The sequence below is a fragment of the Malus domestica genome, chromosome 15 (genome assembly GCF_042453785.1).
Source record: "Malus domestica chromosome 15, GDT2T_hap1".
NCBI lineage: Eukaryota > Viridiplantae > Streptophyta > Magnoliopsida > Rosales > Rosaceae > Malus > Malus domestica.
In genome coordinates, this window is record NC_091675.1 from 11,698,962 (window position 1) to 11,711,467 (window position 12,506).

The 12,506-nt window shown below is 36.7% G+C and overlaps 1 protein-coding gene and 1 pseudogene across 1 annotated transcript; one reads left to right on the top strand and one right to left on the bottom strand.

Moving 5' to 3' along the window:
- The first annotated feature begins 518 nt into the window (after nucleotides 1-518).
- LOC103400026 (uncharacterized) lies at nucleotides 519-911 on the top strand. The gene has a single exon (XM_008338707.4). It carries the CDS (start codon nucleotides 519-521, stop codon nucleotides 909-911), a length of 393 nt encoding a protein of 130 aa, XP_008336929.1.
- Nucleotides 912-3,344: 2,433 nt separating this feature from the next.
- LOC139191680 (uncharacterized) lies at nucleotides 3,345-11,864 on the bottom strand (annotated as a pseudogene).
- Nucleotides 11,865-12,506: the final 642 nt, after the last annotated feature.

Below are 12,506 nucleotides of genomic sequence, written 5' to 3' on the forward strand. Positions count from 1 at the left end.
AGTCATCAAATCAAATAATCTTAAAAATGGAGGTCATTTTAAAAAATTATAATAATTTTAACCGTTGTATTAAATTTCAAGGGTCCCGATCACTTGATTTGGTGTCTTTAATGGAAGAGATCCTGAGATGATCTCTTTCCATACATCACAATCAGCAACCCAGCTAGGAGCTAGCTGATGAGAGATTCTTCAGTGTAATCGGTACACAGGGTAGTATATCACATGTTATTATACAAATTGTGGAATATGTGTACTAAAAAATTAAGAGCTTAAAAAATAAATTTTCTCACCACTTCTATTAAAACATATGGTGTACAACTTGCGTTCCCGTCACAATGAAAAATTTCGCCTAGCCGACAACTAACTGCTTTCCCCCTTTTGTCCTTTTCACCCCTATCACGTTGTTCTTCACTAGATAACTACCAACAACCCCTTTTCCTATAAATTGCCCCCGTTGCCTCTAAACTTTATTTCTGGACCTGCAACACGTATTCAATACGAATCAATCAACGGATCGCATGGCCGCTGCAGGAGCTGCCGCCGACGGGCTGTTCCGGTGCGTGTACGAGGGTTGCATATCGGGGTCGGATATCGGAGTGGAACGGCGCCCGTACCACCGCAACTGCGGGTGTGCCTTACACAACAAGTCACGTAACAAGCAATGCACCCACGGAGGGCCTAAGAGTAAGAAAGTGTCGTATCCGCTGAGGCGGGCTTGGAGCGAAGGGAACTTGGCTTTGGTGGCTTCCGCCGGTTCTTCCGTGCACTCCTCGCCGTCTTCCTCGCCGGCTCAGCACAACCACGCGGTCGGGAGGGCACATCATCGGCGGCACTCGCATCAACAATTGGATACTTTGTATGATGAGGATGAGGAGGATGAGGAAGAGGAGATTGTTTTCTTCAAGGTTTGATGTACGTTTGTGATTTGATCATTACAATATGTATACTTACTTTCTTTGATCAATTATTATGGGATAATCAAGTTTTGTAATTAAATCTAATTTTGAGCATATTCAGAGAGGTTTATAATTTTTTCTGATCACCATCATATCAATACCATCTTTTCATCCGGCAATCATCGTATTATATGAGATATTAAGAACTTGATCTCGTATTTTTGGTTTAGTTCTGTTTTGAAATCACCAAACAGAGTACTGGGTTCTAATTTGTTTCTACCGGGCTTTGTCAATTTCATTCTCAATTTGCATTTTTAGACTGCAAATTTGAAATCATGTCCTTTCAAAACCCAATTTGGGGATCTAGCTAGATTTCTGAGTTGAGCCAAGAGCTGTCTTTTACATTTGATGAAATCAGTGTGTGAACGAGTGAGATCAAAATATAACATAACAAGGTCGCGTGTTTTTGTTAGAAGGATCATACAGATAATGTAATCCGGTAACCCTTCTCAAAATTAATATTTCATTAGAGTTGGTGCCAAAAATGTACAGGTAATTTTTTGTTTTCTTACATGTAACGAGTCATTCAATTTAACAAATAAATCATAAGTGATCGTATTTGAATATGTGCTCAATTGTGACTTGCAAATAAACCTATTTCCAGAGTTTTCTGGTGACTTGAAAATAAAACTCTTTCAGATTTTTCTGGAGATTCCTGGATCTAAGACTAAAAATAATGCATAGGAATTGGAGAGCCGTTAACATAACGAAAGAGTAAACCTGCAATCATCAGCCTTTAAGTGTACGTGTTTAATTGCCAAATAGTCAATAAAACCAATGAAATACAATGCAAACACGGAAACACCACCGCACGTATATAACGTATTGTAGGCTTGATGGGCTGTTTAGTCGGCTGCCACCGCCATGTTCAACGATTCGAAGACAACTTGTGTTAATATATTATATATTATAACAAAAAGAGGAAAAAGAAAACGAACAAACAGAAGAAATGACACACAAAGTGAAATGCCATCCATGTTCTCATGTCCCTCCGTCTGTGTGCTTCCCAACCTGTCATTTTCAAATATTAATTAAAGAGAACAAAAATTTGTACTTTTTTTTTCTAGCCGTTAAATTAAATAAATCGATTCATCGAAAGAGAATTGAGGCACGTAAATAAGAAATTGTCCGATGAATGAGGCATTTCTCAACTCATTGTTTTCAAGTTCAATCAACTATCTAAAATTTTTAGTGTAGTTTAAAATTACTGTTCTAAAAATTTATGTTTAAGCGTTAGGTAGCTAGTCATCGTCCAGATTAATTCTAGGAGTTTGAAAATTAGGAAATGACGCATGGAGTTGCTTAGGCGCCCACCTAGCCCCCTCCTCCAAACCTGCCTAGGCATCCACCTAGACCCGTCTATGCACGCGCCTAAGTCGCAACTCTCACTTAGACAAAAAATAAAAAACCTTCATTTTGCATTTTATTTTTTCTAATTTGTAAGAGACTTTTTTTTTATTTTTTTTAACAAACAAAATTATCTACACTACATGGAAAGGGTTGGGCTTAGCCTTACAATGAGCTGACAATAATGTGGTTCAAATTCACCTTTGGTGAGAATCGAATCTAAGACTGTTCACTTACAAGTGAAGAGGAATACCACTAGACGGTAGTACTAAGTGACAATTGTAAGAGACTTGTTAAATAGTTGAATGAACACATTATATACTTGTTACCCATGTTTTCATTATGTTATAATATTTTATCATCAGTATGTCATTTATTTTGTAATTTATGTATTCTAATACAATTATGTATTTCTTAAATAAAAGCATACACTTATTTATACGATTTATAATAAATTTACTTAAGTCTGCCTAGGCTCCTTACTAGCCGCCTAGGCATTAGGCCTTCGATCTCAGCTTGACAGCGCCTAACATCTTTTAGAACTTTGTTATAGTAATAAAATTTAAAAAATCAAAAGAACAAGAAGGGAATTTAGGTATTACTAGGTAGCAATGCCGGCGCGTTGCTGCGGGATTAGAAATCAGCTGTTGTATATAAATTTGAGCTATTAAATGTATGTTGGTATAATATTGATTATTGACCTTTTGTTCTGAATCAAAAACACTAATTCCAAAATACAATCTCAAGAACCCTTTCCAGGTAGTTGAACACCAAGAATAACGCTAATTCTAACATACAAATTCAATTTTCTCCATGTTAAAAAGCATGCAAGCAGAGATAAAGGACGTAGTTCTATTAACAGTAGGATTAGCTTGCAAAGACATATACACTGTTTTGAATCATGGTTTCCACTGTAAGCATGCTTAGAGAACTGTAGCTGTGGGAATATAAAAAAACACATGCTAAACTTAGAATCCATTGATATTCATAACGCAAACAGAGTGGCAACAAAGACAATCAAGTTAATTAAATATGTTTTAGATAAGTGCCTGGCTTGTGGCAAAAGTAAAAAATTTCCTCAAACGTCATGGCCACTTTCATGAGTTATTGTAATTCTTCTTGACTAGATATAGAAGAGTGACTCCTCAACATATTCAATCTTTACATGTAAAAATTTCCAAATTTGATCGACTTACAATAAGAAACAGAATAGGTTGCTCCTCTGTCTTTATGTCTCTCATTGAGTCCCAAATAATCCAACTGCTACCCATTTATGTTACCATCGCATACTAAACGAAACCTACATATAAGGGAGGAAATCCAAAAAATAGAACTCTCAGGCCCCGTTTGGCATATCGTATAAGACATTGGATAATACTAATAATATGGAGTACGGTGTTTGGTGTCCGTTTGTATTAAATAGTAACCAGATTAAACAATCTGGTCCCACCTACTTTATACGGTAAACACTCGCTTGTTTATCCTCTCCAAAACCACGGTACAATTTAGTCGGGTCCTTCCTCTCCAGACGCAGCCGCTATCTCTGCTCCAGGATAGTTGTCCTTCTCGATGGTGATGATGTTGCCTCCCACCCGATCCCTAGCCTTCGTGACTATGTCATTTGGGATGGCGTCGCCGTGCTTGCTAGCCAGCACCTGAGCAATGCAGAGCCCACTGATTCCACTGCCTACCACCACGCAATCAACAGAGATGAACATCTTCTTCTTCGTTTCCCCTCCCTCTGTTCTTCCCCCTCTTTCCCACAAATCTCAAAACTCAATTCCTCCGCCGGCGAACCTGCAAAGCAGAAACGCAGGTTCCCTTCCATCGTATTATTCTTCTTCTTCCTCCTTAGTTCTTCTAGCGAACCTAGTCCTCTTACTCCGATTTTTCTTCTTTCCACATCTACTGTTTGACGGGTTCGATATCACCATCTGCTCGATTGGAAAGTTAGCAATTTGAAACGTGAATTCTTGCAATGATTCAGAATGTTTGCAATTTGAAAGAAGAAAAAAAATTCCTCTACCCGCATCTTCTTCTAGCTACCGGATCTTTCTCCCTCTTCTCCGCCGCTGCATCTCCGACGCCTACAAACAAACAAAGATTTCTCAAATTTTTTCTTTTTCTTTTCTTATCTGGTTCAGCACCAAACACAGTATAAATAATACGATTATTAGTCCGATACTGCACCAAACGCCCGACTAATTTAGTCAATACTATCCGGTGACTATTTATCATATTCGACAGAAATAGTCAGTATAGTCCGGTGACCATAATTCATGCCTCCACAAAACCGATATCTTCTCACGTGGCATCACCTGGGCCATCATATACCCAGCCACAACCACGATAACATCATGTTATTTAATGACACACAACCATTCCACTCAGAAGCTGTCCACACATAGTACACTATCCGGAGAAAAAAAGTATGCGAGAATATCTAAATTAAACCTACATATAAGGCAAGAAATTCAAAAGGTGCAAACATAATTGCTGATCGAAGCCAGGGAGAAAGACAACCCAATTTGATGAAGGAGAAGATGAGATGGACTGCGAAGAGAGAGAGTCGCCGGAACGGGACCAACAGAGATGAAGTCCATGGCAAGATGAGTGAAAATATGAAGTCGCAATAGATAAGGCTTAGGTTTTTTTATTGGGAAAGTAGAGGTTAGAGGGTGAGAGGATGGTTTGGATAGATGACTAGGCAAAAAATATAGAAGTGCATATATAATGATAATAATACATAATTACATATATAAATGAATAAATAAATGATATAATATTAATAGGAGTGATACGGTACGGTATACCATTGGTAATGGTTTTGAATACCATTACTGTACTGAAAATGTATGGTACGGTACAAATAACGTACCATTACCACCAAATTTTTTGGCACAACTTTGGTATGATAATTTGGCAAAAAAATTCACCCCTACACATGCACAGCGCGGACAAATAAGTAATTCTATTGTGCCAAGGACGGAAAACAACGGAGAACAGAGAAGCAAATAAGGGCATTACCGCTATTTCACTGTTCACAAACAGTGAAAAACAGTGCTAGGAAAAACCCAATTTTAATATATGTATAATTTTCCATTAGAAAATGTTATCTTTTTCTTGTCGAATGAATATAAGTATTACAAATATTCACTGTCGACAACGGAGATGGCTACCACATAAGAACATGACAGAGAGAGACAGAGAGGTAGTTTTGTGGTGGTACACACTACACTCCAAATGAGACAACAAGTTACAACAAAATAAAAGTATCTCCTCCAATTGCAGGGGTCATTCTTTCTTGTTACATCGGTATATTTTTTGTTTAGTATAACATTTATCACATTACTGATGCATATGCCTGATGATAGCCAAGTCTTTCAACCAGCTCAACCAAGAAAAGTGTACATTGTTAATTTGTTAATACAAAGTACTAAATACAAGCTGCCGATATGCGTGCCTTGGTTCCAAAGCTCACAGCCCCTGCCAAAACAAGACTCAAAGTAGGGCTACGAGGAAAAATATCATAGACAAAAGCGTCAAATATGAGAATTTAGTCAATTTACACAAAGAGGTGGAGAACACAAAGGACTACCAAACTTCATGTTTAAATTTTGTTTGATTTTGCTTGTGTGCATCTATGCATCTTACGTGAAGACATGAATAAGATCAGTTCAAACATAATTTAAGGGTGAAACAAGTTTCGATGTTTTAAAATAACCTTTCGACTTTTCACATAGCTCACACGCGAAGAAAATTGGTCAAATTAGGATGGAAAGTTGGAATCAGATTAAGATTAATAACAAAGCTTAACCGCAAAAGTATTATACCGAGTTTTTCATGACAAGGCCGGCATTTACATAGCTACATGGATGATTAGTGCAATTAGGCCTTCATTTTTGTGGTGAAACAAGGGGGATCAAAGCCCAAGTGAAAACTAAGCAAAAGAAATAATCAGTCCACTGGCTTAAGACAAATGGTCCGTGGCCTTGAGACACCCACCGTATATCACCAAAAGAACTTCGAAAGTATGTGAGATATTTACCGGTTACCACAACAAAAAAGAAAATATAGAAATGTTTGGGTTTGGATGAGAAAATTTTAAATTATTAAGAAATTTAAAATAACAGAAATTGTGATGATGAAATTTTATTTTCTAAAATTTATAAATTTTCTTGTTTAGTTACTCTAAAAGAACAACGGAATTATACACAGAATTTAATCTGTGTATAGAGTCATTAGTATATAAATGAGAGATTGGAGTTAGGAAATGTCCTAGTAGTGGTGATGGTGATGGCAGATATGACAATGAGCGGTGGCGGTGACAACGACGGGGGAGACAACATTATATGGTAGCAACGGCAGTCGTGATGGTGATAATGATGGTGGGTGGTGGCGGTAGCAAAGGCGGGGGAGACACCAATGTGTGGTGGTGGTGGCGGTGGCAAAGGCAGGGAAGACATCAATGTGTGGTGGTGGTGGTAGCCGTAATAGTGCACTGTTCTAGAAATTCATACTTAGGCATTAGGTGGCTGACTATTGTCCTGATTAAGCTCTAGACATTTGAAAATTAAGAAAGGGCACCTAAACTTGTCTAGCCCGCCTAGATCGGCCTTGGCAGCCACTTAAGTTGCGACTCTCACTTGGATAGAAAATAAATAACTTTCGTTTTGCATTTTATTTCTTTGGATAAATTGTAAAAGACTTGGTGAATAGTTGGATGAATACTCATTACATGTTTGCTAGATGAACACTTATTATATGTTTGTTTGAATATGTTTGAATACTTTATAATCTATATATCATTCTATTTTGTTGTTTATCCCTATATGATTATGTAATTTTTAAATATAAAAAAAACTTATTTATACAATGTACAACAAATTTACTTAAATTTGTCTGATCTGCCTAAGGCTCCATCTAGACCTCTCCTAGCCGCCTAGACACTAGACCCTAGCTCACTGCCCAACTATGCCTAGCGTCTTTTAGAACCTTGTGATGGTGATAATGATGGTGGGTAGTGGTGACAAGTGGAGGTGGTAGCCACTTATGGTTGAGTTTTTTTTTAGATTTTTTATTTTTAAAACCTCACTCATCGAAATTTGAAAAGGACAATTATTTACAGGGAATTTGAAATTGGGAATTAGAGGTCTCAAATCACAAGTTTTTTTCTACGCGAAAATTCTAAATTTCATCTTTATGAATTCAAACAAGGAAATTGGTGCATGTTTATAAATTCTGACTTTTATCCAAATTCCAAGTTTATTTTCATCATCTAAACATAATGGAAAATGTTGGAGAGACCACATATTGATACTATATTGATGTATCATATGATGTAGTAATTGATATGTGCATGCCAATGCCATGTCAATTAATGAGTTTTTTTTTCATTCGATTCAATTATATGTATCATTCACCATATCATATGATATAATAATATAATATAAATATATGATCTCCCTAGTATTATTCAAATTCTAACTAGACCTTGATGGTGAAATAAATATATATACCATTTATATTAGACCAATTAATGCACAAGTCATAGCTTGCAAGTTGTTGCAATATGGGTGTAAGAGACTGAAGGCACAGCTTTCGTCAACTAATTTAAAATTGGGGTTGTTACTTTTGAAACTATTAACTAATGAAAAACTATCAAATTTGAAGTCAACCTTAATCAAAGGATGGTGAAATTATCTATTCAAAGTTCCTCTAAGACTTGATGCAAAATTATAGAATGGAATCGCAAACAAATGTAAAACTCAATTAACCAACGAAATTGGAGTAAAAGCTAAAGATCCAACATCTCAACCCTAAGTGGTGCAGACAAATATAATAACAATTAATGAAAGTACAAAACCATATTAATTTGGTTTCAAAGCGAGCGATCAATGACGGGTCGTTTATTGCATGCATAATAATAAATCAATAAAACGAACAAAGCAGCCCTTCTAAGTAGTTAGGTTAAGCATATAACGTTTTCTGCGGATTAATCTATGATAATTAACAACCTGAAACATAAATAATCAATACTTAGATACCAAAGCCAATTAAGCCACCAAACAAGAATTCTTTCTCTCTCTCTCTCTCTCTCTCTCTCTCTCTGTGTATGGAAAAACTAGGGCACATGTGCACAAAGCTGAATTTTCCATAGAAACAAACACTTGTCTTTCCTTTCCACTATGACAAGAATCCCATAACTAAACTTCTCGAGTTCAAAAAGAAGTACGTGAGAAAAATTTTCCTGATTTCCCCCACACCCCCTTTTATAATTTTTATCATACCTTAATCCCCCGCTACTATATAAACGTTTTCGAAACCATGCAAATGTTTCAACAGTACACAACAATACACAAACGCTTAGCAAAAGAGCCTACACTGCTGAGTCGCTGACAGTCACAGCCTTTCACGAAACTTAGTTCAAGAGTTTCAATTCATCAACCTTATAGAATGTCAAGCACCGGAGTTGCTGGATTGATGTTTCAGTGTGTGTTTGAAGGAAGTCTGTCAATGCAGGATTCTGAAATTGAGCAAAGGCCGTACCATAAGAACTGCAGTTGTGCTCTTCACTCCAAGGTTGGTGTTTGCTCCAATGCATGTCAAAGGACCATTTTCCTCCCAAAGAAACACTCGTGGAGCGATATTGGTTCCTTGTGCATGCAGGCATCATCAACTTCTAAATTCTCTTCTCCTCTCGTTTGTGACATGTGCATGTCCACTTTGCACCGGAAACAGAGAAATTTTCAATGTGGGTCATAATTCGGACTTGTCACCCAGACAATAGATCGAGATTTTCTGAGGCTAGCTAGCTAGCTTGATCGCATGATGATTATGGGTGAGATCAAAGGAGTTAAAGGTTAATAGGACGTGAGAAGCAATTTTAATTAATGTTTTTAGTTTCTCATGATCTTATTTTTCTCCCTAATTAGCTATAGTACTCCCCGCTAGTACTACCGATCAAGATCAAATTGATTTTGAGGAAAGGAATTGGTGCTTGTGGGCTAGCTGGTTTAGTTTTTTATTCTATACTTCCTCCAAATGTAAATTCTTCTAAGTACATATATCATGTAATTAAACATCTTCACATTTCTCTCAAATTTTAATGCAACTGTTTTTTTTTCATTACTATTGATTCTCCAGTTATACAATACACTGTTTTCATTTAAGATTTTCTAGAGTCCCTAGTGTCACATTTTCGACAAAAAAACATAGGGTTATTTCATAGACAATTTAGGAAAATGAATGTATAGACAAACAAGGTAGGAGTGAGTTATTAATTTCTCCAGTTCTATGTAGGAAATCTAGTTTCCTTTTCTCTTCTATTTTTCTGTTCTGTTTTCAAATATTTTAATTAAAGGTAAAGGTCGTACCCAGTGCACAAGGCTCCCGCTTTACGCAGGGTCTGGGAGAGGTGAATGTCGGCTAGCCTTACCCCCATTTATGGAGAGGCTGCTCCCAAGTCTCGAACCCGAGACCTACCGCTCATGGGCGAAGGCACTTGCCATCGCACCAAGTGCGACCTCTACAATTATGCACTATAATTTGAGAAAAATTAAAAGCAAGTAAATGTAAAAGGTGCCTTGTATTTCACTGAATGATTTTCAATGTGACAGTGTAGAACATGAAGCATAGGTAACAAGAGGAAACTTTGTCAACGATCTCTACTATTGAATAGGGTTTAGTTTTGAGAATCTAATTGTGTAGAAGTAGGGATTTATTCAGCTGATATATAAATGTATATCCTCACATTATCATATTAGGGTTTCACTCAAACCAGCCTATTATCAGTAAGAGTGATAATCTCTATCTCTTCAATAAGATTAAGTCCCATCATGACTCTCATTCCTTGTATTTACTTAATAAAGGCCCTTAATTGATTGCATGTAATTAGGACTCCAATATGTTTATTTCCTTAAGGCACCGAGAGTCCTAGATATTTCATTAACTTGTATGCAAAGTCAACTATTCTCTCAATAATTCTCGGCATAATTCATTGCCATTCACAAAATGGTTTTACAAAAAGTACACAATGCCAAAGTTTAAATCAAAGTTTCCAACCAGTTCATAGTTCCTCATGAACTTTATGCTAAATGACCAGGGAAAGAGTAAGCAAATATGCAATGCAAGACAGCACTTTACTTGATAAACAAAATTGTAGTAAAAACTAAAGATCCATGGTCTCAATTCTAACTGATTTGCTAAACTGATATAATAATATTGATGAAAGTACAAAACCATATTATATTAGGTTCTGACGTGAGTGATTAGCAGGTTGTTAACGTGTATAACGGAAAACCGATGCTCACATGAGACCTTGTTAGTTATTTGCATAGAATCAATCGCCAAGAAATGCCTAATGATAAAATGAGCAGCCTTTTATACCTAGTTAGGTAAATAACGCCTTGTTGAATCAATCTATGCTAACATCCTCAGACTATACTAATTAGTACTTAGATACCGAAGCGAAGCCACAGACCAAAAAGCCGAGTCGAATGCTTCTCTTGTTTTTGTCTCACTTTGTGTGGAAAAACTAGGGCCCTTGTACAAAGTTGAATTAAAATAGCCCTAGAAAGAAACGTTTATCTTGGTCTCCTTTCCTCTTTGTCAAGAAACCCGTTACTAAACTTGTCTCGAGTTCGACAAGAGAAGAGAAAGAAGAGAGATGAAAACAAGAGTTAAGAGAAGATGCCAATGAAAGTAACAGAGAAGGAGGAGATGAAGAGTTAATAAAATAAAATAATTTTTAAAATAGTTCAATTTTCACTCGCTTTGTACATTGTTTCCATCTTTTGCTCGAAAAAGTCTTCAACGGAGACTGAGACAAGTCATCTCTTACATTATGATGTAGGATCCACAAAATTTTGTGAGTTTCACCTTGTTTTTGAAAGAGAATAATGTTTTTCAGTTGGTCTTTTCTCTGAGTACAACTTTGCTGCTGCAATTCTTCTATGTCGTCGGCATTGCCAACAGCCTAATTTCTGATATCAGGACTAGCAGACAAAAGAAATAAAAATAATTGCAAGATTATGTTTTTCTGATCACCCCGGCTGACTAGTCAGGAGACTGACAAGATATAACATGTATTAACTACATTGTAAAGATGAAGAAATGGTACAGTGGAAGAGGAAGATGATTGAGAGAAAACCAGAAAGATTGTATTGATTAAATGAAGAAAATGTATACAAAAGAACTTAAAGAAATGATAGCTAAACAATCCCTTATATAGCCATATAACCTAATTACAATAATACCCTTTTCTGTTATATCAGTTATTACTCCCCCCTCAAACTTAACTCTGGAGTATCCAAGTGAAGTTTGAACTAGCCAGGTATTTGAGACTGATCTGCAATTACTGGTCTCCAACTGTCTGCCCAGTTCCGTGCTCCCAGTGCCTGTAACATCACCAAAATCATATAAAGTCTCGCTCTCAAGATGTAAAATGTCATCCTTGCGCACTGCAACCATCTTGGACAACAAAGCAGTGAACTTACCCAACAAATCTGGTCTTGGTCTGAACTTACCCAACAAGTTGTCGACTGTGAACTGAGAAGCCATAGTAACACAATGTTTATGCAAATTATCCCTCCCAAATCTTGACAGAAACTGGCACCAAATCAATTATGGAGAATGACACTCCAAGATCTTCCGAACACCAAAATTAACCAAATCAACTAAGGAGAATGACACTCCATGAAACTAAATCTACCAAGGAGAATGACACTCCAAGAAACTAAATCTACCAAGGAGAATGACACTCCAAGATCTTCCGAACACCAAAATTAACCAAATCAACTAAGGAGAATGACACTCCAAGATCTTCCGAACACCAAAATTAACCAAGGAGAATGACACTCCTGAAATCTTCCGAACACCAAAAAATTAATCAAGGAGAATGACACTCCATATCAACTGAATGACTCCACATATCAACAATTTGCATAGGCAAGAAACATATATGGCTTTGTATCTCAACAATATTCCAAACACTTCAAGATTTTTCAACAACTACAGAGACTGGAAATGACCTGATTTTCACGATTGTCTGCTATGGCTGCAACGAGGAGAATGCCCACCGAAAAACTTATAGAAATATCTAATGAAAATTTGAAGGAAAGCTAAACTGGGAAAAAAAAAAATGAAAACAACTAAGAAGTGGAACCACCAGAATCTATGGCGTGAGCCTAGTGGTTCTGATAC

Excerpts from the sequence above, each read along its gene's own strand:
- LOC103400026 (XM_008338707.4), top strand. The coding sequence starts at position 519 with ATGGCCGCTGCAGGAGCTGCCGCCGACGGGCTGTTCCGGTGCGTGTAC.